This window comes from Equus caballus, chromosome 28 (assembly GCF_041296265.1).
Source record: "Equus caballus isolate H_3958 breed thoroughbred chromosome 28, TB-T2T, whole genome shotgun sequence".
NCBI lineage: Eukaryota > Metazoa > Chordata > Mammalia > Perissodactyla > Equidae > Equus > Equus caballus.
The window spans coordinates 36,916,404-36,941,770 of record NC_091711.1 but is presented as its reverse complement, the minus strand read 5'-3'; the positions used below and the strand labels follow the sequence as shown (position 1 = coordinate 36,941,770).

Below are 25,367 nucleotides of genomic sequence, written 5' to 3'. Positions count from 1 at the left end.
CCAAGCAGTGGATAGGTCCACACCTGGGATCTGAAGCCATGAACCCCAGGCCACCCAAACGGAGCACACAAACTTAACCGCTATGCTACCAGGCTGGCTCCCATCATCCATTTTAAAGAAGTAAAAACTAAAGCTTAAAAATCAAGTAGTATTGACCCTTTTGGCCACACAGTTAATGACTGGAGAAGCTAGAACTTGAATGTTGGCCTTAGAATTCTGCAGACAGGTGCTTTTTCTGCAGCTCCAGTAGGAAAGGTCGGATGGGTGCTCCAAGACACTATTATGAGTGAGTCAAAGGAGTGTCCGTGAGCGAACTATCCAAAAGATGTCAATAAATTGTGTTTCTAAAGGAGACAGACCTAAGAAGTCCACGGATGGAATTTGTAGCTGGATCCAGGCCAATTCCGCTCCCTAGCGGAGACCTCGTCTGAGAGGTGACGGCAGCCAGGCGTCCTGGGAGTCGGTGTGATAAAAGCAGCTTTGGAAGAGAGCCCAGCGGCTAGCCCCACGTTCCTTTTTAGTTTTTCCCATTTCCAGAGACCAAAGATCGTGGAAGGAAGAAGAGAGAAATCATTATCTGAGGCTGAGCAAGAGTTTTTAAACCATAAATTAAGTTAATGGGAGCCCACTGGGGGCTGACTTGGTGGGGGCACTCGTTCCTGCCTCTTGGCAGATGGGATCGTTATCTGGACCTTTATTGGATTGGAGACTCTTTTCTGAGTCCCAGGCCTGCCTTTTCTGCTCTTCAGGTGCCCCTGGGTAGCATGTGCTCTCAGCTCAGTGCCCTGGGATTAATGCTGAAGGCAGTTAAGCTCCGAGTGCCTCACAGGGATCAGAGGACTCTGCAGTGTCCTGGACCCCTGCCTGCAGCCCCAGGCGGCAGTGTGGGCAAGAGCAGGTGGGCTGGTCAAATACATCTTAACTGGCTTTTCCACCGTCCTCTCCCTGTCCTTTGGAGCTCTGCCCACAGCGGTGCCAGATGCAGCCCTTCCCCTGGGGGAGAAAGGCCTTGTTGATTGTTCCCAACTGTGCGTCTACATAGGCATAAAAATACTGGCTTTTGCAGCAGAGAGACCTGAACACAAGCCCTGACTCTGGTTCGCAGCCACTTGCCCTTGACAAGAGACTTTCCCTCTCTGAACCTCAGTTTCCCTTCCGAAAGACGAGATAAGCATAGTGCCCACCTCATGGGACTGTTGTAGAGTACTCTGAGACGATGCCTGGAAAGCACAGATCCCAGGGCCTGGGCAGAGTGCTCCTGGAGACGGGCTGCCCTGAGAACAGCAGGCTCCCATCATGGGGCAGGCAGGTGCACACACATACAGCACAAGTGGAAGAAGAACGTATGGGGGGACGGTCCAGAAGGAAGAGGATGCTAAGAAAACTCATTGCTGGCTTAGAATAAGGAGGTCTCACAATCAGGTTGGAAGGAAGCTTTGAGGCCATCAAATCTAGTCTTCTGCTCAGTGCAGAAATCCCTCTCCCACAGCATGCCTGGCAGGTGACCTCCCACTCCCAAAGGTCCCCAAATCTGTCATGCATCAGAATTAATGAGGTTGTTGTTCGAAAAGAAATTCCCTAGGACTCACCCAGGGAGAATCTGCTTCCGTGAGGTTTGCGATGGGCCCTGGGTGACAGTTCCCAAACCATTCGAGAAGGTTTTTGTAGAGATCATGACATCCAGAAGGTGGGGACTGGGTCTGCTTTCCTCACTCCTGTGTCTCCAGCAGTTGGCACAGAGCCCAGTGCACAGTGGAGGCTCACTGAATACCTGCTGGATGAGGGCTCAATCACAGCCTCTTCCAGAACCGCCCCATACTCGGAAGCTTCTCCCCAGAAAGGCAGCTTCGTTTCCATTTTTGTCGATAATGTTACTTAAGGTCTTGCTTATAATAAGCAAAATCTATCTTCCTTCGGTCTTCGCTCATTCGGCCTAATTCTCCCTTCTCGAGTGACACAGATTCTAATTCCTCTCAGAAGGGATTATCCCTCAGCTAGAGAGCTCAGTAAGGGTGGGGTATTTTTCTCCCAATGAAATCAGGGCTGGCTGAACAATGAAACAATTGAGTGAAGGTGCTTCATGGAACTGAAACCCAAGAGAACAGAATGATTGACAAAAGGACCTTTCTGATGAGAGGATATGGATTCCATCTCAAGGAGGCGGATAAATTCGAGGTCCATAAACCTTGTTAAAAGCCCCAGTGAAGCCCCATGAAGCAGCTGTGTTTACCATTTTGCAGAGGAGGAAACTGAGGAACTGAGGGTTTCCCCGGGATAACCAGTCAAGTGTAGAGAGCTAGCATTTGAACCAGGTGAGAATTATCTTAAAGTTCAAGGGTCTTAAGAAGAGGAAGCCATGCTGGAGAATCTTCTGCATAGAAGAAACACCGAGCCTAGAGTCAGCGGTGGAGTCCCAGCTCTTGCGTTGACGCTGTGTTCCTAAACGCCTCGCTTCCTTCTCTGGGCTTCCTCTGTAAAGGGACGTGGTTCTGAGTGATGACTAAGATCTTGGCAGCTCCCGTGAACTTCTGTGATCCTAGAGCGCTTTTAGCTGGAGCTGAACTGAAGAAGTAGGAGCTGTGAAACATGCAAGTTCAGAAATAGCCCTTTTCAACCCATTTATGGTTGTTTAAATATACCCTTTTGTGTCGCATCTTCTCAGGAGGTGCTTTATTATTCTACACCCACTAGCAGGGGGCACCTAGGGCTGTGGAGCAGTTCCTTCAGGATGTTTAGTAAATGGTAATGTGATACTATATGGTTTCCTTATTATAGCCGTCCTGTACTCAGACGTGGCATTCAATGGTCCTATTCAAGGCTTTTCGATTTTAAAATAGCTTATTAGAATAAATATGAGGTTGGGAGGGCATTGTTGCTTTCTCTGCTGATATTCAGGACAGCCCCCGGTTATAACATTTTAATATTCACCTGCTGGTATAAGCACAACTGTTTGATATGCAGCAGTGGTTGGCAGGCTCCCTCTGTGTGCCCAGGAGCTTTCCTGGGGGTGGGACAAAGGAGATAGCACTGGAAGCATCTGTGATCAGAGCTACAGCAACGTGTTCCTGGTGTTTACCTGGAGAGCTTAACTAGTACACATCCACTTCCACCCCATTCAGATAGAATTCACCAGTTCCAGATAATCTAGGATGGTGGGTTATAGATAATATGGTTTTTTCCATCCATCCGTCCACCCACCCATCTGTCCGTCCGTCCATCCATCCATCCATCCACCCACCCACCCATCCGTCCGTCCGTCCGTCCATCCATCCATCCATCCATCCATCCATCCTTCCTTCCTATACTGGGCCCCAGAAGCATTTAAGCATTTTAGTCAAGGAAGCAAAATCATCAGATTTGCACTTGCAAAATATTTCTGCGGCTGGGTAAGCAGAATGGAATGGCAGGGGGTTCTCCTAAGGGAAGGGTGATCGAGTAGGACTCTGCTAAGGTAACCTAGGAATGGGAGATAATGAGGGTGGGGTAGAGCAAGGGAGGGAATGAACTGCAGAAAGAGCAGATCAAATCTGTAGGATGTGATTATGATGAGGATGTGAGGAATGAGGAGACGGAGATGTCAAGGTTGATTCCAAGGTTTCTAAGCTTCAGTGACAACTTAGATCTTGATGCTATCAACCAACAAGATGTCAGGGGTCAGACCATTATTTAGGGGGAGAAGATTGTGAATTTGGTTTTGGTCAGTTTGAGTTGAACTTCACTGTGAAATAGCCCGATTAAGATGGTGAGCAGACAGTTGGATTTAAGAGAAAGAAGCTCAGGAAAGTAGTCTGAGCTGGGGATGGAGATGGGTGGGTATCTTCCTATCAATAGTATTTGAAGTCATTGGAATAGATCCCATCATCCAGGGATCAACTGGAGAACAAGAAGAAAAGAGTACCAAGGATGGGAGTTAGGGAGCCCCAGCACTAAAAGGGAGGCAGAGAGAGAGGAGCCCCATGAAGGAGGCAGGGAAAGAACGTTCAGAGGGAGGAAAACAGCCAAGAGACTGGTGTCTCAGGAGCTGAAGGCTTCAAAAAGGTGCAGTGTGGTGGGGGCAAGGCCAGCAGGGCGGGACCGGGGGTCAGTAGGGCCAAATTTTGCAGGTAATGTCAGTGCTTGAATAGGAAAACTTAGACATTGTAAACAATGACCATCACTAAAGGGAGCAAGAGAAATGCCTTTAGTCAAGCATCCACCATGAGCCAGGCACTTTGCACGTTACCTTATTTGATCTGCACCTCCATTCTTGCAGGCAGGAGGTAGATTCTATTCTTGACCTTTTTCCATAAGGAAATTGATGCTCAGAGAAGTTGGTCAAGCCATACGGACCTGGGGCTAGAACCCTGTTTTGTCTGGGTTAAAAAACCCTTTGTCTCTAATTTACCCTGCTGCCTTCCTCATACCTGGTGGGCCAGTGCCCACCCTGCCCTTTCCATGCCCATGTGCCATGGGGGAGCATCACCATTCCCTGCTTCTGGGGCCTCACCTCCTGAACAGCAGGAGCCCTGCCTGGAGCCAAAAGCCACAGAAGGAGGGAGCAGGGGAGTTCCCAGCCTGGGGAACATCCGTCTGCTGGCTGGTGACACCCACACCAGGGCCCCAGCCGAAGAGCAAGCTTGTTTGCTCTTGTCTGGCTGTTAGTGGTGATGTATGAATAAGCAAAGAAGACAGCTTCATTTTCATAAGTTAACTTGTGCCTGGAGTAAGAAAGACAGGGAGCAGAGCACTTAATCATAACCACAGGGCCAGCACAGAAAGCAATGACAAAGCCTTTTCTCTTAGTCGCAGTGTTTTATTATAATAACTCCTAAGAAGGCGAGGCAGGTGGTGGGGAATGCTGAGGGAGGCAGCACTTTGGCAGCCCTGTCGTCTCCCCAGGAGGAAGCCCTTGGGACTTTACCTCTCAGGGGGATGGCAGGCCAAGGATGTGCTTGCATGCTCAAAGTTAAGGCTTTAGACTTTGACCTCTGGGGACCAGGGTATAGATGCCACACGGGATGAACTGGGATCGGCAGAGCTGTAAAAGATGACCTGTCTCGTAGGCGATGTCACCAGGGACCAGAGGGACTGTCTGCCTAGAAAGGTGTTGGGGGGCAGCACCATTATCAGAAAAGCTTTGAAGGAAGCTTGGGAGCTTGGAGCTGTGTGTGGAAGGGGCAGGCCCAACCTGCGGTGAGGGAGAGGATGTGGCAGATGCCTCTGAGGAGCCGCCAAGCAGGCATCCCCCACTTTCCCCAGAGCATCAATTCTTCCTCCCTGCCCTCCGTCCCTCTGCCTTATCAGTGTTTTTCTGTCACTGCAGGGACCACGCTGCTTCATAATTGTTTATCTGTCTCCTCTTCTGGCCGCCTCCAGGGCAAGGACTCTGTTTTATTGTCTTTGATTTTCAGTATTTTGTGTGGTATCTGACACAAAGCGAACTCTCAATCGATATTAAACTAAACTGAAGTCTGGGCTGAGGGAGGATCATGTCAGCTAAGGAAGGGAGGCGACGCTCAGACTGCAGATGCCTGAATCCGGGCAGATGGGGCAGAATATAGGGCCGGGGAATTCTGGGTGCAGTGAAGAGCCAAAGCTTCCTGAACATTTTACTAGTTTCTAGGCACTGTTAGTGGTGCTGTTTGACTAAGCAAAGAGCACAGCCGCATTTTCACTATTTATTAACTCCACTCTGTAAATGAATGAAGAAACAAGCACAGAGAGGTGAAGTAACCTGTCCGAGGGTGAGGAGCCAGGATTTGAACTTGGGCAGTCTGGCTCTGGCATTCATTTTCTTCACTGCTTTCCTATACTCAAGAAGTGTAGCACTGGAGGCCGTCACTGAATTCTGCTGGTTTATGAGCTGGCTTTAGACGCCACATGAGTTTATTGTGTGCTGGTGGCCCTGCAAGTGAACTTTGCCCCTGAGTGAAGCAAGGACAGAGCTTCCAGACCCTGAGCAATAATTCTCAGGCTTTAATGTGCATCTGAATTATCCAGGAATTTTTTTTAAGTGCAGATTACTAGACCCAGTGGCTAGAATTCTTATTTAGAAATTTAATATATACTATCACCCAGGTTCTGAACCAATTTAGAGATAAGACAGAGGAATGAGAGCAAATGTCACCTTTACGGATAAAAGTTCAATTGGAGGGCTTCACTTCGATGGGCATCTGCAAGGAATATTCATAGCACCACAACCCGGAGCCGGAATTACCCAGCCTGTCAGAGGATGGTGGGCACCTGCACCCTTGTCGGGAGGGAGCCTGCCCTGGACAATTGACAGCATGGAAAGAAGATTCCATGTGGGCCCTCTGCTGGCTCCTGGGAAGGGATGGAGGAGGGGCTGAGCTTCATAAACTCAGTGCTCTCTGAAACTCACTGGTCAGGTAACTCATTCCACGCCCGTGGGAGACAGAAAGGATTGGGGCAAGGAGCCAGGGAATCCCTTCTAGAAACCAGAGAGGTCAGGAGAAGTAGGCTCCTGGTCACAATGGACTTCTAGGTTGAGGCCCAGGAACCTGCACTTTTAACGAGAAGCCCAGCTATTTCTGAAGCAGACAATCCTCAGACCACACTTAGAGAAACAAAGTTCTGGAAAGACCTAATCGTCGCGCCCTATGACCTCCCAGGAAAGCCACTGCATGGGCTCACTGTCTTTCAGATGCTCACAGGTGAGCTTGGATGGTGGTATTTAAAAAGAGCTATTCCTTATATAGCGCTTGATGTGTCCCAGCCCCTGTGCTGAGCATGGAACACATGGGAATTCACAACAGCCATAAGAGTTAGATGCTGAGGCAGAGAGAGGTTAAGCAATTTTCTCAAGGTTACACAGCTAGAAAGTGGCAGGGCTAGGAATTGGAACCAGGGAGTCTGGCTTCAGTCTACACTCACCACCTCTGTCTACACTGCTGCTCATGGCTCCTTGTCCACGGACACAGACCTCTGCAGAGGTGGGACTCTTGAGAAGTTAGCTCAGGGTAATCACTTACAAAATCCAGCTACCATTTAATCATCAACAGAGCAGCTAATGAATCCGTCTGAAAAAGCAAAAGGAAGTCCTAGTAGCTGTTTGTTACTTTGCTTTCTCAACCAGTGGATATTAAAATTACGGCTACCGTGTTGCTAATTAAGGGTTTTATTTTCCTCACCTTGTAGAGGACTGGCATCCGTGAAGGGACTGCATGCCCCCATCATAAGAAATGCAGCCCAGGTGCAAACTGAGCGAAGGAGAATTTGGGTGTTATTCTTGGGGATAATGTGACTTCAGGTTAACCATGCAAATTACTCCTTCTCTGGAGATTAAGACCTTGAGTTTCAAGCCTTCAGTAGAGCAACCGATACAAAAGATGCTTTTAGGTGTTGCGCCTGCATCTTTGCAGTTTTCCATGCAGGTGAGGAAGATGCCAGAGTTCCGGGAGCTGAGTGGAAGAATGTGTTGATGTTGGTGAATGGGGAGCAGGTGAAATGCTTTACAGCCTCAGAAGTGTGGGGACATTAATACACTAATATTGGTGGTCTCCCAATCAAGAGAGATTTACCCACCAGGCATCATTTACTTAGCAGACATTTATTAGCTCCTATTAGTGTGTTAGATACTACACAGTCCTCGCCGTTGGACTAATATAGACATGGATATTTACAGATGAGGTGTGGGTGTGCCTGAACGTCACCCACGCTGGCCTTTACGGGGCATACGTCAGCTGATGGCAAAAATACCCAGAGGAAGTTCTAAAGAGAGATGTCTCCCCTCTCCTGTGGGAGTGAAGGTAAAGTAATCATTCAGACTTGAGGGTGTTCATAAGCAGCTTCGAGCTGGGCCCTAAAGGATTACAGACCGAAGCTGGCAGGGGCCAGAGGCAGGTCCTGCTAAGCAAGAGCTATAGGAGTAAGACGCAGAGATGGGAACACAAGCAACAAAACTCTGCCTTTTTGTGTGGCAGGAAGGAAGTGTGGCTACTGGAGAATCTGCCTAAAGAAGCAGATTGAGGTAGAATACAAAGCATGGAATGCCAGAATACAGAATTGGGACTTTCGAAAAGCTACAGAAGTACTGGAGATTCAGATGTCCACTCTAAACTCAATGGAATCTTATTCCCTTTTTGTCAGTTCTGGGCACATGACACACTTCCTCATACCAAAAAAAACACATTGTGATACCAACCTGGGGTCATTAGTTATAATGAACCAGCTCCCTAAGGACCCCACATGCCTTTTGCATCCCAACCTCGGGGTGCGCTTATTAACTGAGCTCTCTAATGAGGTCACAGCATCGGGACCCGGCTCGCTGTTTTCTCAACCGAAGGCACCCTGCCTTTCAGATCTAATTGTTTTGCTCAAACATCCCAAGCTTGTTGCCTGTAGAATTGATTGGCGCTTGCACTTCCTGAATTGGTGATGCGTTTTTCTGAGGGACTCTCCAAGTTTTGGATACGATCATATACAGTGACAAAGTGGGAGGTAGTATTTTTCCCATGCCTCTAATTTATGTATTTGTTCTGGGGTGATGATTTAGATAGGAGCCCGATAAATTGATCAAATAAATTACACCAAACCCACACACCATCATTTCAGGGAGCTGTCATCACACCAAGGAGATTCTATATCACCCAGTGTGGTGTTCCAGGAGAACCACTGTGTTTTCTTAACATGCTGCTGGGCCTTCATTTGGTCAGAAAGGTCTTTATTCCTCAGACTCGCCAACAGTATCAGGATTTTAGCTCCAGGAGGCATTGGTTAGCTGGGGAACACAGTGATTATTAGGCGTGTGACCTTCAGTGAGTTATTTAAACTTTCCGAGCCTCAGTTTCTCTTTCTACAAAATGTGGATTTACAATTCCTCCCTGAAATATTTGTTAGAAAGTTAAGCAATAATGCGTTGAGACAGTGGAAAGAACCTGGATGTCAGACAAATATAGATCCATATCCTGGCTCCATCTCTAGTTGTGCCAATCACGGTTCTATGTGAGCCTCAGTTTCTTAGTCTGTAAAATGGTGGTGTTAAGAATTTCGAGAGAACGCCTTCTGCAAATGGCATCATAGGGTTGTCTGGCAGAAGGTAGTTGATTCTGTTGCCCGACTTGTCCTACTTAGAAGGCCTGGAGACTTATTCCTGCCTGAGTCTCAGGAACGTTGATGCTCTAAGAAATTGAGGTGAGTGACTGACTCGCCTAAGATGCTAAGAAATTGACTAAGAGACCTGACTCACCTCCGACGTTGGCCTCAGTGCCCTCGAGACTGAGGCCAGTATCAAAGCCGAGCTCTGGGGACAGAGGCGCCATTATTCCTCTAGAAAACACTCCTGCATTGACGTGATGCTTGTTGACACAAGATAAAGTGAATATGAGAGTTAAAAACACCATGAAAAGGTGGCCAAAAGGTGGCTCTTCTCTGTGGGCTCCCATCTCATTAACCAAGGGTCATTTCTTCCTCTCTGATGTGAGAAAATTATCTCATCTCATGCCCAGAAAGCTAGTAAATTAATATACAATGGGAAAGATTAGAACTGGAACACCTGAAGGATAGTACGTCAGGAAATAAATACATGTTGCATGAGTTAAGGAATGGATGGATGGATGGATAGACAGATAAATGGATGGATGGACAGACGGATGGATGGATGGATAGATAGACAGATAAATGGATGGATGGATGGACAGATAAATGGGTGGATGGATGGGTGGACGGACAGATGGATGGATGGACAGACAGATGGATAAATGGATGGATGGATGAATGATTTGGGATTCTGGCTTTATCACAGATTAACTGAGTGACCTTAGGCAAGTTAATTAACTACTCTGGGTAGCCTCATTTCTTCTCTATAAAATGGGAATGATAAAAATGGCTGGGCTGCATAAGTGTGAGAAATAAATATGTTAATACAAGTTAAGCATTTAAATCAGGGCCTAGCACTTAATAAAAACTGCCAATACTGGAAGCTACTGTAAGGATGATTTCTGTTATTATACTGATCCCCTTGGCTCAGCTTCTTTTAAGACCTTTGCATTCTCTGTCCTTCACAGGTCAGCAGGTCCTGGGCTTGGTAGAGAACCAGAGTGACTGGTACCTTGGAAACCTGTGGAAAAATCACCGCCCTTGGCCTGCCCTTGGAAGGGGCTACAACACAGGTAAATCATGAGGGAGGCGGGATGGGGGTTACAAAGGGTGATGTGAGGACTCAGTGTCCTTCCTCAGGGCTGAGGAGGTGGGCTGAAGCATACAAGAAGGCCACCTGGTTGCCTGAATTCTGCAGTGGGCAATATGGGGGCGGTTGATGTTCTAGTTCTTTCTTAGTGCTGCAGCGCTGGGCAGAGTAGCTATTGGGCCTTGCTAATCTGTGGCAACCTCGCCAAAAAGCCTCTCTCCTGGCTGATCTTCAGTCCTGCATCCAGCTGGGCATCTTTATGAGGATGACCTGTAGGTTCCTTGGCTCCGTTAATGTACAGAGATCATCCTGCAGTGACAACGAACCTCAACATCTCAGTTTCTTAACTCAGCAGACATTTATTTTCATTAACTCACGCTCCACATCTGTCGTCAGTTGCCCGGGATCTGGGCTCAGTGTAGGTATTCAGAATTCATCTGGATGCGTACTTCGTGTACGGGGAGGAAAGTAACAGATGTCCTGGTGACTCTGAAAGTTTCAGGTCAGAAGTGACATCATTTCTGCTAATATTTCCTTGGCTAAAGCATGTCATGTGGCCATGCCTGCCTTCAAGGGGTGTGGGCGAGTGCATCCTGACCATGTGCCCAGGAGAAAAGGCAGAAATGTTTGGTGATTGGGACTTAGGAGCACCACAGCCTTTAAACACCACGTCTCCAAAATCAAGTGCATTGTTCTCCCTTGTTGGTAACCCGAAACCTGCGTTTCCTCTTTTTCCTTTCCATCTCTGTTAATAATATCGTTCATTCATTCATTCTTTGTTCAACAACTGCCTGTTGAATGCTTGCTGTATGTGAGGCCCTATGCCAGGTGCACCAGACACAGCCTGTGACCTCATGGAGCGTATAAACAATGAACCTCGCCTTAGGCTCAGGTCCTGCCAGTGTCCATCTTTGAAATGCCTCTGTATCCTTTCGCCTCTGCCCCTCCATTCTTTTTGCGTCTGCTTTGGTACCCTGTTCTCAAAGGATGAAAACTTCCAGTCTGTGTTACTAGAACTTGGAGCTCAGGGAGCAGTAGGTTGGGTCAGCCCAAGAAAGGCTGAGACCTGGCATCTGAGACCAACTGTCCTGGGTTAGGGCTGGTGTCTGGGGATGGCACTACCCAAAGGTAAAGCCTGTCCTGGAGGCTAAGGCCAGTCTGTAGTGGGAAGAGCCCAAAAGTCAACTCTGAGAGCTGAAGGTCAGATTCCAGAGAGGTCAGATGCAAACATGGGGCCCCAGAGGCCAAAGGAAAAAGGATGAGAGTTAGTCCAGAGGTGAGGTCAGAGATGGGGTCAGAGCAGGGTCAAAGCTGACATAGGACAAGGAAAGAAAGGGCCAGAGTCAATGTCCTGAGCAGCCAGAGGTGGCAGTTAGGGAGCTCTGTACTGAAGGCCATCCTTTGAGCTGGGGGACATTCCTTAGCTGACATTTGCCAGAGCATCCAGGCATGCCTCGCTCGGTGTAACTTTTCCCTGTAACACCCACTAGGCATGACAGTCAGCGGAGGTTGCAGTGGAAGAATTTTAACCACCAGCCCTTCACAGCCCCGGGGCTGCATCCTGGAGGCCCACCTGCTATGCCTGGCGTGAACCCTTGAGTTGCTGGATAGTGGGGAATTTGGAGGAGGGAGACCGAAGGGCCTCAGAGAAGCCGCTCTTTATTAGCCAGTTTAGAAGTATTTCAGCGTTTTAATAAGGGATAAAGTTGTGCTTCTGCATACCAGCTGAGTGTTGGCCAGGCTCTGGGCCAGGTGCTTTCTACGTGTTAATCTCATCTGATCCTCACCCTAACCCCAGGAGGCAGGTGCTATTCTTGTCTCCATTTATACATAGGAAACGAAAGCTTAGCGAGTTTAAGGCTGTCGTCTGATAAGTAAGGAACCTGCTGTGTTAACTACTAACCTAACCTCACTAGCTTGAACTTTAGTGTCTTCGGGATCAAGAAGACTTTTTTAAAATGTAGAATCCTGGACTCTCTCCCTTGAACGGTGTGCAGAGGGGCCCAGGATTCTGCCCAGTAAGAAGCCTCCAGGATGTTCCTGGAGCAGGAGGTCCAAGGGTCGGCTCTGATAAAACGTGCCTCTCTGCCTCCCCTCCCCGCAAGCTTTCCCGGGAGCTGTCGTCTCAGTGTCTTCAAGGCTGGAGCCCCAGGAACCCACAGCGGGCCAATGAGAGGGCTCCCCCTGCTTTCCTTTGGGAAGCACATGGTCACCCCTGTTGATCTTTTGTGCCTGCATCCCAGACACATTCACCCCAGGCTTTCGTAAAGCTGGAGACACCCACGTTTGTGGATGGGAGAAGGGCGGTCTCAGGTAAACCCTGCTGTGTGTTTAGTTTCTGTCTTCCACAACATAAAATAATAGAAAATGTCACACAGAGAAATACTGCAGTGCCTCGAGGACACAGCATCGGGGTCGTGGTTGTCTGCGTAAAACAAAGACCACTGGTCATCAATCCAGGTTTGCAGGGAGAAGAAAAATGTAGCACACTGGGGAATTTACTGTGACAAAAATGACACGTCCCCTCCCGGTTTGCCTTAGAATGTGAGGTCAGGAGACTGACCGGTCTCTAACCCTCCTCCAGCTTCTACTTGATATGCCACGGCACTGAGTTCCTTCCCTTCTTGCTGCCACTGAAAGGGCAGAGCTGAAGGGAGAAAGCTCTGTTCGAAGTGATGTGTCCATTTAAATAAGCCCGTGACACGAAGTGATCATTATGAAAGGATTTCTGCGATGTCAGAATGCATTAGCTTTCATGATGGGGATTTGTTATTTTAAGACTTAAGGACGGTGCCACATATCAGTGGCTGAGTCATCGAGACACGTAGATTCTCGTGGAAGTTGAGGACTCTGCTGGAGGGCACCTGCCACCCCAAATCCCAGGACATCTCAAGCCTCCAAAGGGGGTGTCTCCAGCAGAGCCCCATGTGGCGCCTTCAGTTCGATGTTGGGAAACTGAGGCAGAGCTGGATGGAATGTAATTTCACCACTTAGTCTCTGTAGCTTGGCCCAGCTGCTTCACCTCCTTAAACCTTAGTTCACTCCCTTGTAAATAGAACAGTCATAGTATCTAGTGCGTGAAGATTAACAAGGTAATTTGTTCAATGAGCCTCGCCTGGTGTCCGGCACAAAGTACTTAGTCAATCTTAGCCTGTGTCCTCTTGCGTTTTTCTGCCACTGATTCTATCAGAGATAGAATCCACCTGCTTTAAAGATGGTGTTTTCATGATTGGCTAAGTTGAACTAAGATCCCCTAAACCCTGGTCAGAAACAGTCAGTCAGTTTTCTGCTTTTCCCCAAATACAATGCAGCCACCCAGCAGTTTTGCTCCTATCTCTCCACTACCTGAAGAAGGTTAGCCTTTCATATTATTTTAGTAAAAAATGACGGCATTAGTTCGTTTATCAGCTTCCAAACTGTGTTTTACTTTGAAAATCCCTAGAAAAAGCATGAGATGTTTGAGTTGGAAGATCCACCTTCGAGACCTGACTCTGTTGCTTTTCAACTTTGTGCCTGTTGGAAAGTGACTCAAGCTCTGTCAGCCTTGGGTTCCTCATCTGCAAACTGAGAAGGATAATCCCACCCCAGGCTGCCACAGGGGCCTGGGAAACCACGGTGCATTAGGAAGTTGGTTGTAGTTTTTATTTCTCCCCCTGAGCGCAGCCTAGCTGAGTAGCTGTTTTCGGGTCATTTAGATGGAGCCACATTTATCAAGTTCAGCTGCATTCACCAGGCATCAGACCAGACACCTCACCATGTATTATCTTCATTAATTCCTAGAACTGTCTTGTAAGGTAGACATTCCCCCGCAAAGAGCCAGCCAGCTTCCCCCTTCCTCTTTTTGTTGTTCTTTCCCAATCTGCTTGCCCAAAGCTCCCGGAGCCCTAAAAGACCAGGGAGGATCTACTCCCCTTCTCCCACTCACCACCCCCCCTTCTTACTCTAGCGGTTTACAGCTTAATTCCATCTTCACGGAGCTGCTAAGCCACAGCAGCTGCAGATGACCGGGCAGATCCCAGCACGGGGCCCTCGCTATCGCCGCTCAGGTGGAATTAAAGGCAGCTCCCACAGCCTTGCACAGAGATGGGCTCATTCCCAACCATTCTCTCCATTCATCATCTAGGTGCAAGAAGCTGTCATTCACCTGGCATTCAGCTGTCTGCAGGACTTTTTTTTTCTTTTTTTTTTTAAAGAAACAAGATTGTGACAGGCTCATTAAGATTCAGCCCACTTCAGTTCATATGCTGGTGGTGAATATCTTAAAAACAAACACTAGCAAAGAAGAGAAGGAGAGCTAAAAGGAGCAGGTGATAGGAGAATGAAGTGACGGAAGGCAGGCCAGTAGAGAGAAGATGGCAGGTTTACCGAGGGATTTGTTGGCGTAGGATCCCAGAGGTTACTCAAGGAGAAGATGTCTCCTCTCCGAGATGAAAGACATAATATTCAACCAGAGGATGTGCTTTAAGAAACAATTTAAAAATAAAATGTACCCTGTTCCTTTCGGTCTTCAAATTAGGCCAGAGACAGGCAGATGGAGACCTGGCTCTCTAGAGAGAGAGGAAGAATTGATCTAGGAATCCTTATCTGTAGAATAACAAAATTGGGACGTTCAAGGACTGACTCACCTCTGAGGTTGGAGCAAATTCTGGGCCTTGAAGAAGTGGAATGTGATGCACAGTAAAGTTGGGCACCATGGTGGACTCCGCAGCGGAGATTCAAAAGGAGCAAACATTTGACAACTTGTCAAAGAACTGTTAAACAGATAGCTTTAGTGGGACGAGAAGTGTGGAATGTTGACTGATCCTTTGCTCTGGCTTTGACATCTAGCGTTTGGCAGCCCTATGCAATTCCCTTCATTTCTTTGAGCCCTCCTGTCTCTTGGGTCAAGAGCTAAGACCTCTTCTTGCTCTGAAGGAATGTTGTGATTGGATGATTTCTGTCTGTCATAATTGCATCCGGAGAAACGAGATTTAAGTGTAGTTGGTTCAGCACATGCTACCGAATGCCTGTTATTCTGGGTAGAAAATGATTTTTAAACATGTGATACCAAGAACCTTTCTTCCGAGAAGACTATATCTTTGCATATCTGCAAATAAATTTAGTATGACTTGAACCTCTAGCGTGATTGAGATTCAGAGTTGAATGTCAGCCCTGCAGTAATCCTGGACCGGCATTTTCTAGACTAATTCCAGAACATATTGCAGGAGATCTTAATATGTGTTTAGAAACTGTGGACAGATACACCTGATAAATCTGCGTGCTCTGTTGCTCCCTTAGAGATTCAGATTGCACATTGGCGTATTAGAGATCCTGAAAAGTCCAGAAGTAAAACGAAAGCTGTTAAACCCAGCAGGATTCTCCACTCTTATTGATCCTAGAGCTATGGAAACGAGTTTGGAAAGAACGGCCCCTACACTAACTCTGAGGACAAGGATTATCACTTTTTCAGTTCTGTATCCCAAGCTCTTGGCATAGGTTTCTGGAATAATCTCATTGAAAGATGCTTGCCATTCTAGAAATGGTTCATCTGACACCACGTTCAATAGAAAAGTCTACTCATTTTCTACTGCAGGTTTTCATTCATCTTTCTACTTCAAGGATATAGACACCATATCGTTGTCTCTTCTTAATCAAGATCCTGTGTGTCATTGCGTATCTGAAGCCAGTCAGGCAGCAGCCCTCCAAAACCTTCTTTCCATAGGAAGGAATGGGATGTGAGATGGCTTCTAAACCTTTCACCATCGTGATTGGTCGACCACCTCTAGATGGCTTCAATTTCTTTCTGAGAATGACACTCTAGCCTGAGTGATATGCTCTGGATGTTATCAAACTGTCAGAGGCTCACGCCTCCACCTGGACACTTTGCCTACTTTCCTAAATCACCTAGAATGCCTGTCTGAAATGTCACCTTTCAAGCCCTAATCCAGAGAGAGTGGATCTGAATCTCTAGAGATGAGGCCAAGTAACCGTTATTTTAAACATGCTCCCTACGTGATTCTGAGGCATACTAAGTTTGAGAACCAGCCTCCTAGTACAGACTTTAATTACCATTTGCACATCAAGCTCAAATTGAACTTGAGTTTAACTGAAAAGCTTCATGAATAATTATTCAGCCAGAGGTTCACCATTCTGTACTTCCGTAGTAGATTTATTGAGCCTAAACCACAGACTTTATATTTATCTCTGGTGGGTTTTTTCAGATTTAGGCCAATCTTTGCATCATTTTATTTGACTTCATTTTGGTCCTCAACTTGGGGTCATTCACAAAAATACTGAAAATGCCTTCTGTTTATCCAGCCCTTGGCCTTGCCCGATTTTTGTAACAAATATTTTGAATGCCTCTTTTACAATCCTGGAATAAAATTCAAAGATGACTATATTACATTGTCTACAAACATAATTAAAAAAAATCAATATAGTGCCCTGGCTATAATATGAAGAAGAAATAAAAGGAAATTAATTTACTATAAAATAATATTGACTTCCTGTGTAATTGCTCAGGCTTGACTGCAGTGGAAGGCACTAACAAAGTAGTCAGATGCTTCTACGCCTGGTTCGGGAGAGAACTGTCTGCAGTGTGATTACTGCAAATGCGGAATGGGACTGGTGGGGTACTGGCAATCCAGATTCCATGAGTGGTGTTTGCCATCCGTGAGAATCTTTTGCAAACTAGTGAAGCACTCTTGGTAAAGTATCAGAGAGCAGGAAGTACCCTCTTCCCTTGATTTTTACTCCAAGTTCAGTGTCTATTAAAATCATACAGAAAAAGCACTTTTTCTTTCCTGTAAGAAGTGTTCATTTCAGGCTCAGAGAGTTGTAACAGTTGTCTACAATTACAAACACCAATGTCCAGTGGGACCCAGGTGGGATGCAGGAATATTTTTCATTGTGCTAGACTGTCCTGAGAAGGGTTTCTGTCCCTCTTAAGAGTCATGAGTCCAAGGGGCTGCAGGTGTTCAACAGGCTGACTCCAACACAAAGGCGTGATGTGCTCAAGGTCCCCCTCGAGGTTGGCGTCAGTGATTAAGAGAATGCTCCCTGCTCACGGAGGGTGGTAGTCAGCCAGCTGGAAGTCTGTGCAGCAATACTGCCATCCAGCAACTTCTCTCCACTTAACCTTTATCTAAGGTTCAGTGACATTACCCAAAGCTTGTCCTCTTCATATCCAGAACCAGAACCTCCCTTGGCCTTAGTTCTACCTTCCGGGTTCACACCGGAAATCTACTCCCTCCTCCACCTGATAACCCTTCAGATAGGTAAATGAAAGAAAGAAATTAGCGCACCCTAGACTTCTCTTCTGTGGTCTTACAGCCCTAGTTCCCTCACGTCACTGGTTCTGAGCCTGAGTTTATTCATAAATGAGATGTGGAGGGTTGTAGGATCTGCCTTACAAAGGATTGTCGTGAGAAGTACAGGAGATAATCTAGTACATTTAATGTAAGACAGGGTTGGGCATGCAGTCAGTGCTCAGTGACTACAGGAGCGGTTGCCTCTTGTCGTTCTTTAAGAGGTAGACTGAGGGACTGCGGGGTGTGCAGCCTCCTCCCGTATTGGTCACTCTGTGCTCCTCGAGCTCCTATTTCATTTTTTCCCATTAGAAGACTGTATTACTTATGTTCTGGAAATGAAAAATCCTGGATTCAAGTCCTGCCTACGTCTGGTACCAGCCGCGTGATTCTGGGCAACTAACAATCTTGTCTGACTTTATCATATCAGGACAAGAAGAGTTTCCACCCCACTGGGTTGCTTTGAGGAGAAAATGAGATATTTGTAGAGTGCTTGGGACAATCTCTGGATCAATAAATGTCAGATGGTAGTATGTTCCCTTTCCTTTTATGTTGGAGGTTCACAAACAGGGAAAGACAATTGGTGGCTCTTCAGCATCTTTTGACAGTAACGCTGTCTTTTGTTGGTTGGGGATATCTAGGGCTGAGCGCTCCCTCCCCAGTGCTGACCATCCATTGGCTCATTCGTTCCTTAGACACAAGTTCATCAGGCATCTAGCATATGCGACTTGCCAGGCACCTTTCTAGGCCATGGGGATGCCACTGAACAAAACAACAAGCCCTATTCCTGGGAGGTGATTTGTTACTGTGGGAGAGAAGCAATCCTCCCCATGTATCCTCTGATGCCATCTCCTCCTGGTGCTCCCACACTCACTCAGCTCCAGCCATTCTGCCTTCCCTGCTGTTCTTGAACACACCTATTTAAACCTATGAGCCTCTCCATCGCCAAACTACAGCCTCACTCTACACCCTTCCCTGTCTCATTCTTCTCCATTGCATTAATCACCATCCCTCCTATGATAATTTTTGCTTATTTCCTTTTTAATTTTCTGTCTCTTTCCCTGAGGACAAGTTCCTCAAGGGGAGTAATTTCTGTCTATTTCCCTGCTTTTTTTCCTGTACCTAGAGTCATGCCTGGCATATATTAGGCGTTGAGTATTTGTTGTTGAATGAAATAAATAATTTTGGAAGATGGTAAGTGTTTGGAAGACAGTAACAGAGCAGCAGTTATCAACAGGAGTTGCTGGGAAATTTGGCGCCCCAGGGGATATTGGCAATGTCTGGAGACATTTTCAGTTATCATAGCTATGGGGATGGTCCTGGCATTTAGTAGGTGGAGGCCAGGGATGCTGCTAAACATCCTACAATGCACAGGAGAGTCCCCTACAACAAAGAATTATCCAGCCCAAAATGTCAGTCTTTACGAGTTTGAGAAACCCTGACAATGTGATATTCTGGGAAGCATGGGAGTGAGTTGGATTCTTCTAGAAAGAGCCATACTTTAGGGAAGACTTCTCTGAGAGGAGAGCATTTGAGCTAAAGAGTTGAAGGAAGGGGAGTTGGCAGCTATGCTGAGATCTAAAATAGTAGCATTCCAGGAAGAGAGAACAGCAAGGGCAGAGGCTCCTGAGCAGGGATGGACCTGGATGTTTGTGTTCCCCTCACAGGGTCATGCCCCACACCACCCTGGTCAGAGCCAGCAAACAGGCCCTCACCAGGTTTCAGATGATGACCCCATCTCCAGGCCATTCCTCACCCTGCAGAGTCTGTCCCCTTGCCTACAATCTCCTAATGCTCCAATCAGATTTCTCCATGTGTTTGAATTCTGAATGCCATCGCTTCTTCCCTCCGTGCCCTGTGAGCTCTCAGACTCACATTAATAAGTTTTAGGGCCCCACAACTGGTCCTGTTCTCCTGCCTCAGTTCTAGGATTTATAAAGATGGCCACCAGCCCAGAGTGAATCATGGCAAAGGGCAGTGTCTTGGGAAAGGAGTTGTCCTGGACTGGCCTTGGCAATCTCTCCAGAAATGTGGGCCTTGCTTTTCCCTACGCACTCCTCTTCAGCCACGCTGGCCTCCTGACTGTTGCCCACATGCATTCCCACCCCTGCACCTCAGCCGCCTGTCTGTAGTGCTCTTCTGCCAGCTGCCCCCAGCTCATCCCATTGCTGCCTTCCGTCCTCAGCTCAGACGTCATCTCCTCACAGTGGACTTCCTGACTGTCTTATCCAAGAACACTCTCCATCCTCTCACTCTAATTTGTTTTTCTTCTTTGCGCTTTCCATCAATGTTATAAAATACACGGTTGTGATTATTTGACTGCTGCCTATTGTGATGGGCAGAATGGCCCCTCAAAGACGTCCAGACCTTAATCTCTGGAACCTGTGATTATGTTGTGTGACATGGCAAAAGAGACTTTGCAGCTGTAATTACAGACCTTAAAATAGGGAGATTATCCTGGATTATCCGATGAGCCCAATCTAATCACGCAAGCCCTTAAAAGCAAAGAACTTCCTCCACCGGGAAGCAAAACAGATATTTCAGAGCGAAAGTCAGGGAGATTTGAAGCATGAGAAGGACGTATTTGCTGGTTTGAAGATGGAGAGGACAAAGGGACAAGGAACGCCGGTGGCCTTTATGAGCTCAGAGAGGCTCCCAGCTGACAGCCAGCAAGGAAGAGGGGAGCTCAGTCCTACAACCGCCAGGAACTGAATTCCGCCAACAGCCTGATGAGCTTGGAAGTAGCTTCTCCCCTAGAACCTCCAGATAAGATCCCAGGCTGGCCAGCACCTTGATCTTGGCCTTGGGGGACTCGAAGCAGAGAACCCAGCCCAGCCCTTAAACTTCTGACCTATACAACTGTGAAATAATAAATGTATATGGTTTAAGCTGCTTCAGTAATCTGTTAGGGCAGCAATGGGAAACTCATATTCCCATCTTTCCCCACAAGAATGCAGGCTCCATGAGAGCAAGGATCTTATTCTGTTTATTCCTATGTTGCTGTCAGGGACATGGAAAGCTCTCAATAAATATTTGTTGAAAAAATAAATGAATCCCAGTTTCCCTCACCCCTGCCTTTCTAGGTATGGAAGAGAGCTTGCAAAGCTGCTGATGGGCACCATTCCATATTCCCAGCTCTTACAGTGTGCCCTTTTGGTAGGCAAGTGCTCCACAGGTCCTGGGTGCCTGGCATTGGGCCCTGCACCAGGAGTGGAGTAGAAATTAAAAATAAGGTGTAGTGCCTGCTTCCATCACTGTCACCCCATCCCCCGAGTGGTCCACTGTAGACTTAAAGATCAGGAAGTTAAGGACAATTAAATGCAATGAATGTGGTCAGGTGCAATGATGGAGGGGTGTGTCCACAGCACTGAGAGCTAGAGTGGAGGGCTGTTTGGATGTGTTAAGAAAGGTTTCAGAGCCAGGAGGACTGGAGGTGGGGAGGGTGGGGTGGACATTCCAGGTCAACAGAGCAGCAAGCCCCCGTACCCAGGCTGGGAGATGTGGAAATTCCTGGCACAAGCAGAGAATAGCACACACATTGGGTTTTTAGTTTAATCAAAGGTACAACTTGTGGAGTATAGGCCCAGTATACGGAGAGCAGTGAAGAACCCAAATTCTGGTCCATCCTTTACTAGTAGAGTGGCCTGGGAAAATCGTCACCCCCACTTTTTTTTTTTTTTTGGCCTGACCTTCCTCACTTGTAAAATGAGAGTGTCAGCATCGACCCACAGGATTGCTGGAAAGATCAAGTGAATGGAAAATGCCTGGCAAACAGTAAGCACTCAATAAATGGTAGCTAAGCCTCCTGGCACAGCCATAGAGAGCATGGGATCAGAGATGCATGCAGGGTAACCACTGAGGCTGGGAGCTGGGTAGGTCTAAGGTCTGAATGGTAAAGAGGCAGTTCAGCTTTATCCAGCAGGCTGGGAGGTTTTTAAACAATATGCAGTTGCCCTCCCAGCCCTAGGGAGAAACCATCCTCCCCCAGCATCCCTTTTCTTTTTATTGTCTCCATTTATGTCTTGTTCCTGAGCCAAGTTTTCATCTTTCAGTGGTGTGGCTCCAGCCTAGTCCCACACTATGCCGTAGCACCCGTCAGCAGGCCCAGGGCAGCACTGGATTCTCTGAAGTACCCTAGCAAGGCAGCCAAGCAAGAGCCCCACACTTATCAGACTTGGTGGGGAGCCTCTAATTAAACTGAGCTGCTGAAGAGATTTCCCAGCTGCATCCTGAAAAGATGGCAAGATTTCCCATCCCCCACCTTCCTGAGCAAAAGCCACCGTTCTAGAAGAGTTACTGTGTCATTGCCTCCTCCTTTCCCCAGGCACGGCCTCACAGGAGGGAATGTGTATTTAATTTAAGCCTTCCAGAATCTGACCTGAAGTGCAAGAAGCCTGCTCCCAAGCTTCTCTCACTCTGAGCCCTTTTCGCCCGAACTGTTTTCCTTAGAAATGATTCTTTCTATTTCCTGGGTAGCTCTGACAACAGATTCTCGTGGTTTTTCTCCCTCTTTGCTAAGTAAATCACAAAAAGAAACCAAAAGCAGAAACAAAACTTTTCCAGGGAGCTGGGCCTCGCCTGCAGTTGCCCAGGTGAACCAGAACTATCAAGCAGGAAAACGGGGCGCTGGCTGCTCCTCCTGACTTCCTCACTTCCTGCTGGTGCATCCTGAACTGGAGGTAGTCAAGCCACCTCTCCAAACCCCTGTGTCCTCTCCTGTGAATTGAGAGTAATAATGCCGTCTTAGTCTGTTTAGGCTGCTATAACAGAATACCATAGACTAGGAGCCTTATAAACACAAATTTATTTCTCACAGTTCTGGAGACTGGGAAGTCCAAGATCAAGGTACCAGCAGATTCAGTGTCTGGTGAGGAACCTGCTTCCTAATTCACAGCTGGCCATCTTCTCGCTGTGTCCTCACATGGTGGAAAAGGCAAGGGAGCTCCCTGAGGTCTCTTTCTAGGGCACTAATCCCATTCCTGAGGGCCTCACCCTCATGACCTCATCACCTCCCAAAGCCCCCACCTCCTTTTACCATCACACTGGGGGTTAGGATTCAACATCTGGATTTGGGAGAGACACAAACCGTCTATCATAAATGGCCTCCCTGAAAAATCACAGTATTGCTGAGAAGGTAAAAGGATACGGATCTAGAGAGCTGGACAAAATTAGCAGCGGCAGCATTTTCTTAACATCTGAACACACATTGCTAATCCTGCTGCCTCTTTGTTAATTACATGCTACCGCTTGCTCATGGCGCCCTAATCCCACCTGTATTTTCAGCTTATCTTTAGCCATTCTTCATTGTGCCTGCATCCAGAAACCCTTTCTCTCCAAGGCACATGACATTTGCCCTTCATCAACAGGGCTTGATGTTCAAGAGAGCAGTCAGCACTTTCAAAAAGCTCCAAGTCAAGATACCTACCCCAAGGTGTTTCAGGGGAGAAGTGGAGAGATTGGAAGGTGTGTGGATGAAAAATGCATATTCTGTTACATAGCAGGTGCTTAATAAACCAGGTCTGTTTGCAGAGCCTGGCACATAGTAGGCCCCTCAGAAAGAGTGGGTTCAATTGCTTTAAAATTCTTTTATAGACTTTACCAGTTGTTATAAGAGTAATAGATTACTGCCAAAGAATAGGATATTTTTTTTAAAGCTACATTTTAAAAAATTTGACAACAATTTAAATCCACATTTGTTGTGAAGGACAAATAATATAGAAATTTGTACTGTAATGATGTACTGGAACCCTGGCTTGTGAGAAGCGGTTGTTAAATTTTCAGGAAATATGAGAACTGCTTGTTTAAACACAGCTACTATTAAAAATCAAATTATATAAGCTTACCATTAAATAAATTATTTTTAAAACAAAGGTAATAAATACTCAAAACTCATTACTTCCTAATCATTATACTATTACCTGTGCTCTTAAGGTTATTTATATCTGCTGTGTCTGTATGGCGGAAATTCTGTTCAATGATGCCTATCTCTTCGTAGCTGTGTTGCATTTGTAGCTTGAAATCTGCCACCATGGGAGTATTTACACCATGGAAATTGGTGAACACTGCAAATCAGGACTTCTCTTTCTTTCTTTCTGGAGATCCAGTTGTTGAACATTTACCAGCATACCCCTGAAATAATAACAATCTATGAAATCCCCTCTCCCCATGACGTTCCCCAAAGTTAAACACTCTTGATAATTTGCAGTATATTCTTGACTTTCCTCTTTCCACATGTATAATTATCTGTTTATCTCTATATATGCATGTCCTTTTTTTTTTTTTTTTTTTGAGGAAGATTAGCCCTGAGCTAAAATCTGCTGCCAATCCTCCTCTTTTAGCTGAGGAAGACTGGCCCTGAACCAACATCCATGCCCATCTTCCTCTACTTTATATGTGGGATGCCTGCCACAGCATGGCTTGCCAAGCGGTGCCATGTGCGCACCCGGGATCCGAACCGGCGAACCCCAGGCTGCCAAAGCAGAATGTGTGCACTTAACTGCTGCGCCACCGGGCTGGCCCTGCCTCTCCTTTTTAATTGTTACATGCTCCAATTTACTTAAAATGTTGGGTATCTTTCTACCTTGGTACATGAAGTTGTATTTCCTTTTAAGACTGGCATAGTTTTTCCATTGGATGGATGTACCATAATTTATTTATTTAGTTTCCTATTTATTGGTATTTTAGTTGTTCCTAGGTTCTCTTCCACATTATAAATAACATCACACATGAACATCCTTTGCATTCATCTTTGTTTGGTTGTGCAAGTATCCATTATACACAGTGGATTCTCAGAAATGGTACTGCTATATCAAACATTATAGATGTTTTACATTTTTATAGATTAGAAAATGCCAAGTGTGTCAGAGGTCAGATAGGTAAAAACAGAGCTAATATTTACAAGTAAACAGTTTTAAAATTAAACAGGTGTGTGTGTGTTTTGCTTGTTGGTTTTCTGTGCTAGGAACACAGTCTGTAAATTGCAGAAGCATCAGTATTTTGCAGTGTAGTTGCTTAATAGGAATCTGCTATGAACTGAATTGTGTCCCCCCAAAATTCATTTGTTGACGCCTTAAATCCCCATGTGATGTTATTTAGAAATGGGGCCTTTGGGAGGTAATTAGGTTTAGAGAAAGTCAAGGGGATGGGGCCCTCAAGACAGCATTAGTGCCCTTGTAAGAAGAGACACAGCAAGAAAGTTGTCGTCTACAAGCCAAGAAGAGAGTCCTCACCAGAAAGCAGCCCTCCTGGCACCTGGACCTTGGGCTTCCGCCTTCAGAACTATGAGAAATGAATCTGTCTTATTTAAACCACCCAGCCAGTGGTGTTTTGCTACAGCAGCCTGAGCCACCCAACACAGAACCTAACTTCAGCTTCTTTCCATGTAGGCAGATGGGCTCTGACTCAGAGGTCCAGCCAGGCCTTTGAAGCCACGAAGCAGGGACCCATGGCCGAGTGAAACAGAGCCCCTCCCCTGCTGTGGGTCGCCCTACCTGACTCTGGAGTTTCAGCACCGGGACTAAGTGAATTGACCTGGCCTGTTAGTGGACACAGGGAATGGCTATTTCCTGAAAATGTTTCTGCCCCAGTCTGCTGATCCATGTAAGGTCACTGGTTTCTGTGACACTCACTCAGGTCTTAGCATAACAGGAGCTATGACCCGGCCAGCCAGACGCCTGTGTCGTTCAGTTTGCAGTGGAAGGGAAAGAAGGGAGGATGTGATCCTAAATCTTCCCGCCATGAAGAAAATAATCTGGCATTCATTCAGTGCACAGTTTCCTTGAAGACAGATTTTATGGTGAGATGAGGCATCTGATTTCCTGGCAGTCTCCCGAGTTCACAGTCCCCATCTCTTAGACTTGACTCGTGCATTCATGTGCATTAGCTCACATAATCCCCATTTTACAGAGGAACTGATGGAGGCTCAAAGAGGCTAATTGATTTCAGAAGTTAGCAGA

General features: G+C 46.7%; 1 protein-coding gene across 5 annotated transcripts in view; it reads left to right on the top strand.

Annotated features, from left to right (window-relative positions):
* Nucleotides 1–25,367, top strand: part of LARGE1 (LARGE xylosyl- and glucuronyltransferase 1) — a 540,210-nt gene that overhangs the window by 405,168 nt on the left and 109,675 nt on the right. For all 5 annotated transcript variants that reach the window (XM_023631102.2, XM_070254456.1, XM_005606571.4 and 2 more), the window contains one exon: nt 10,005–10,109. In XM_023631102.2, coding sequence (XP_023486870.2) covers nt 10,005–10,109 — 105 coding nt within the window. The remainder of the gene's footprint in view (nt 1–10,004; nt 10,110–25,367) is intronic.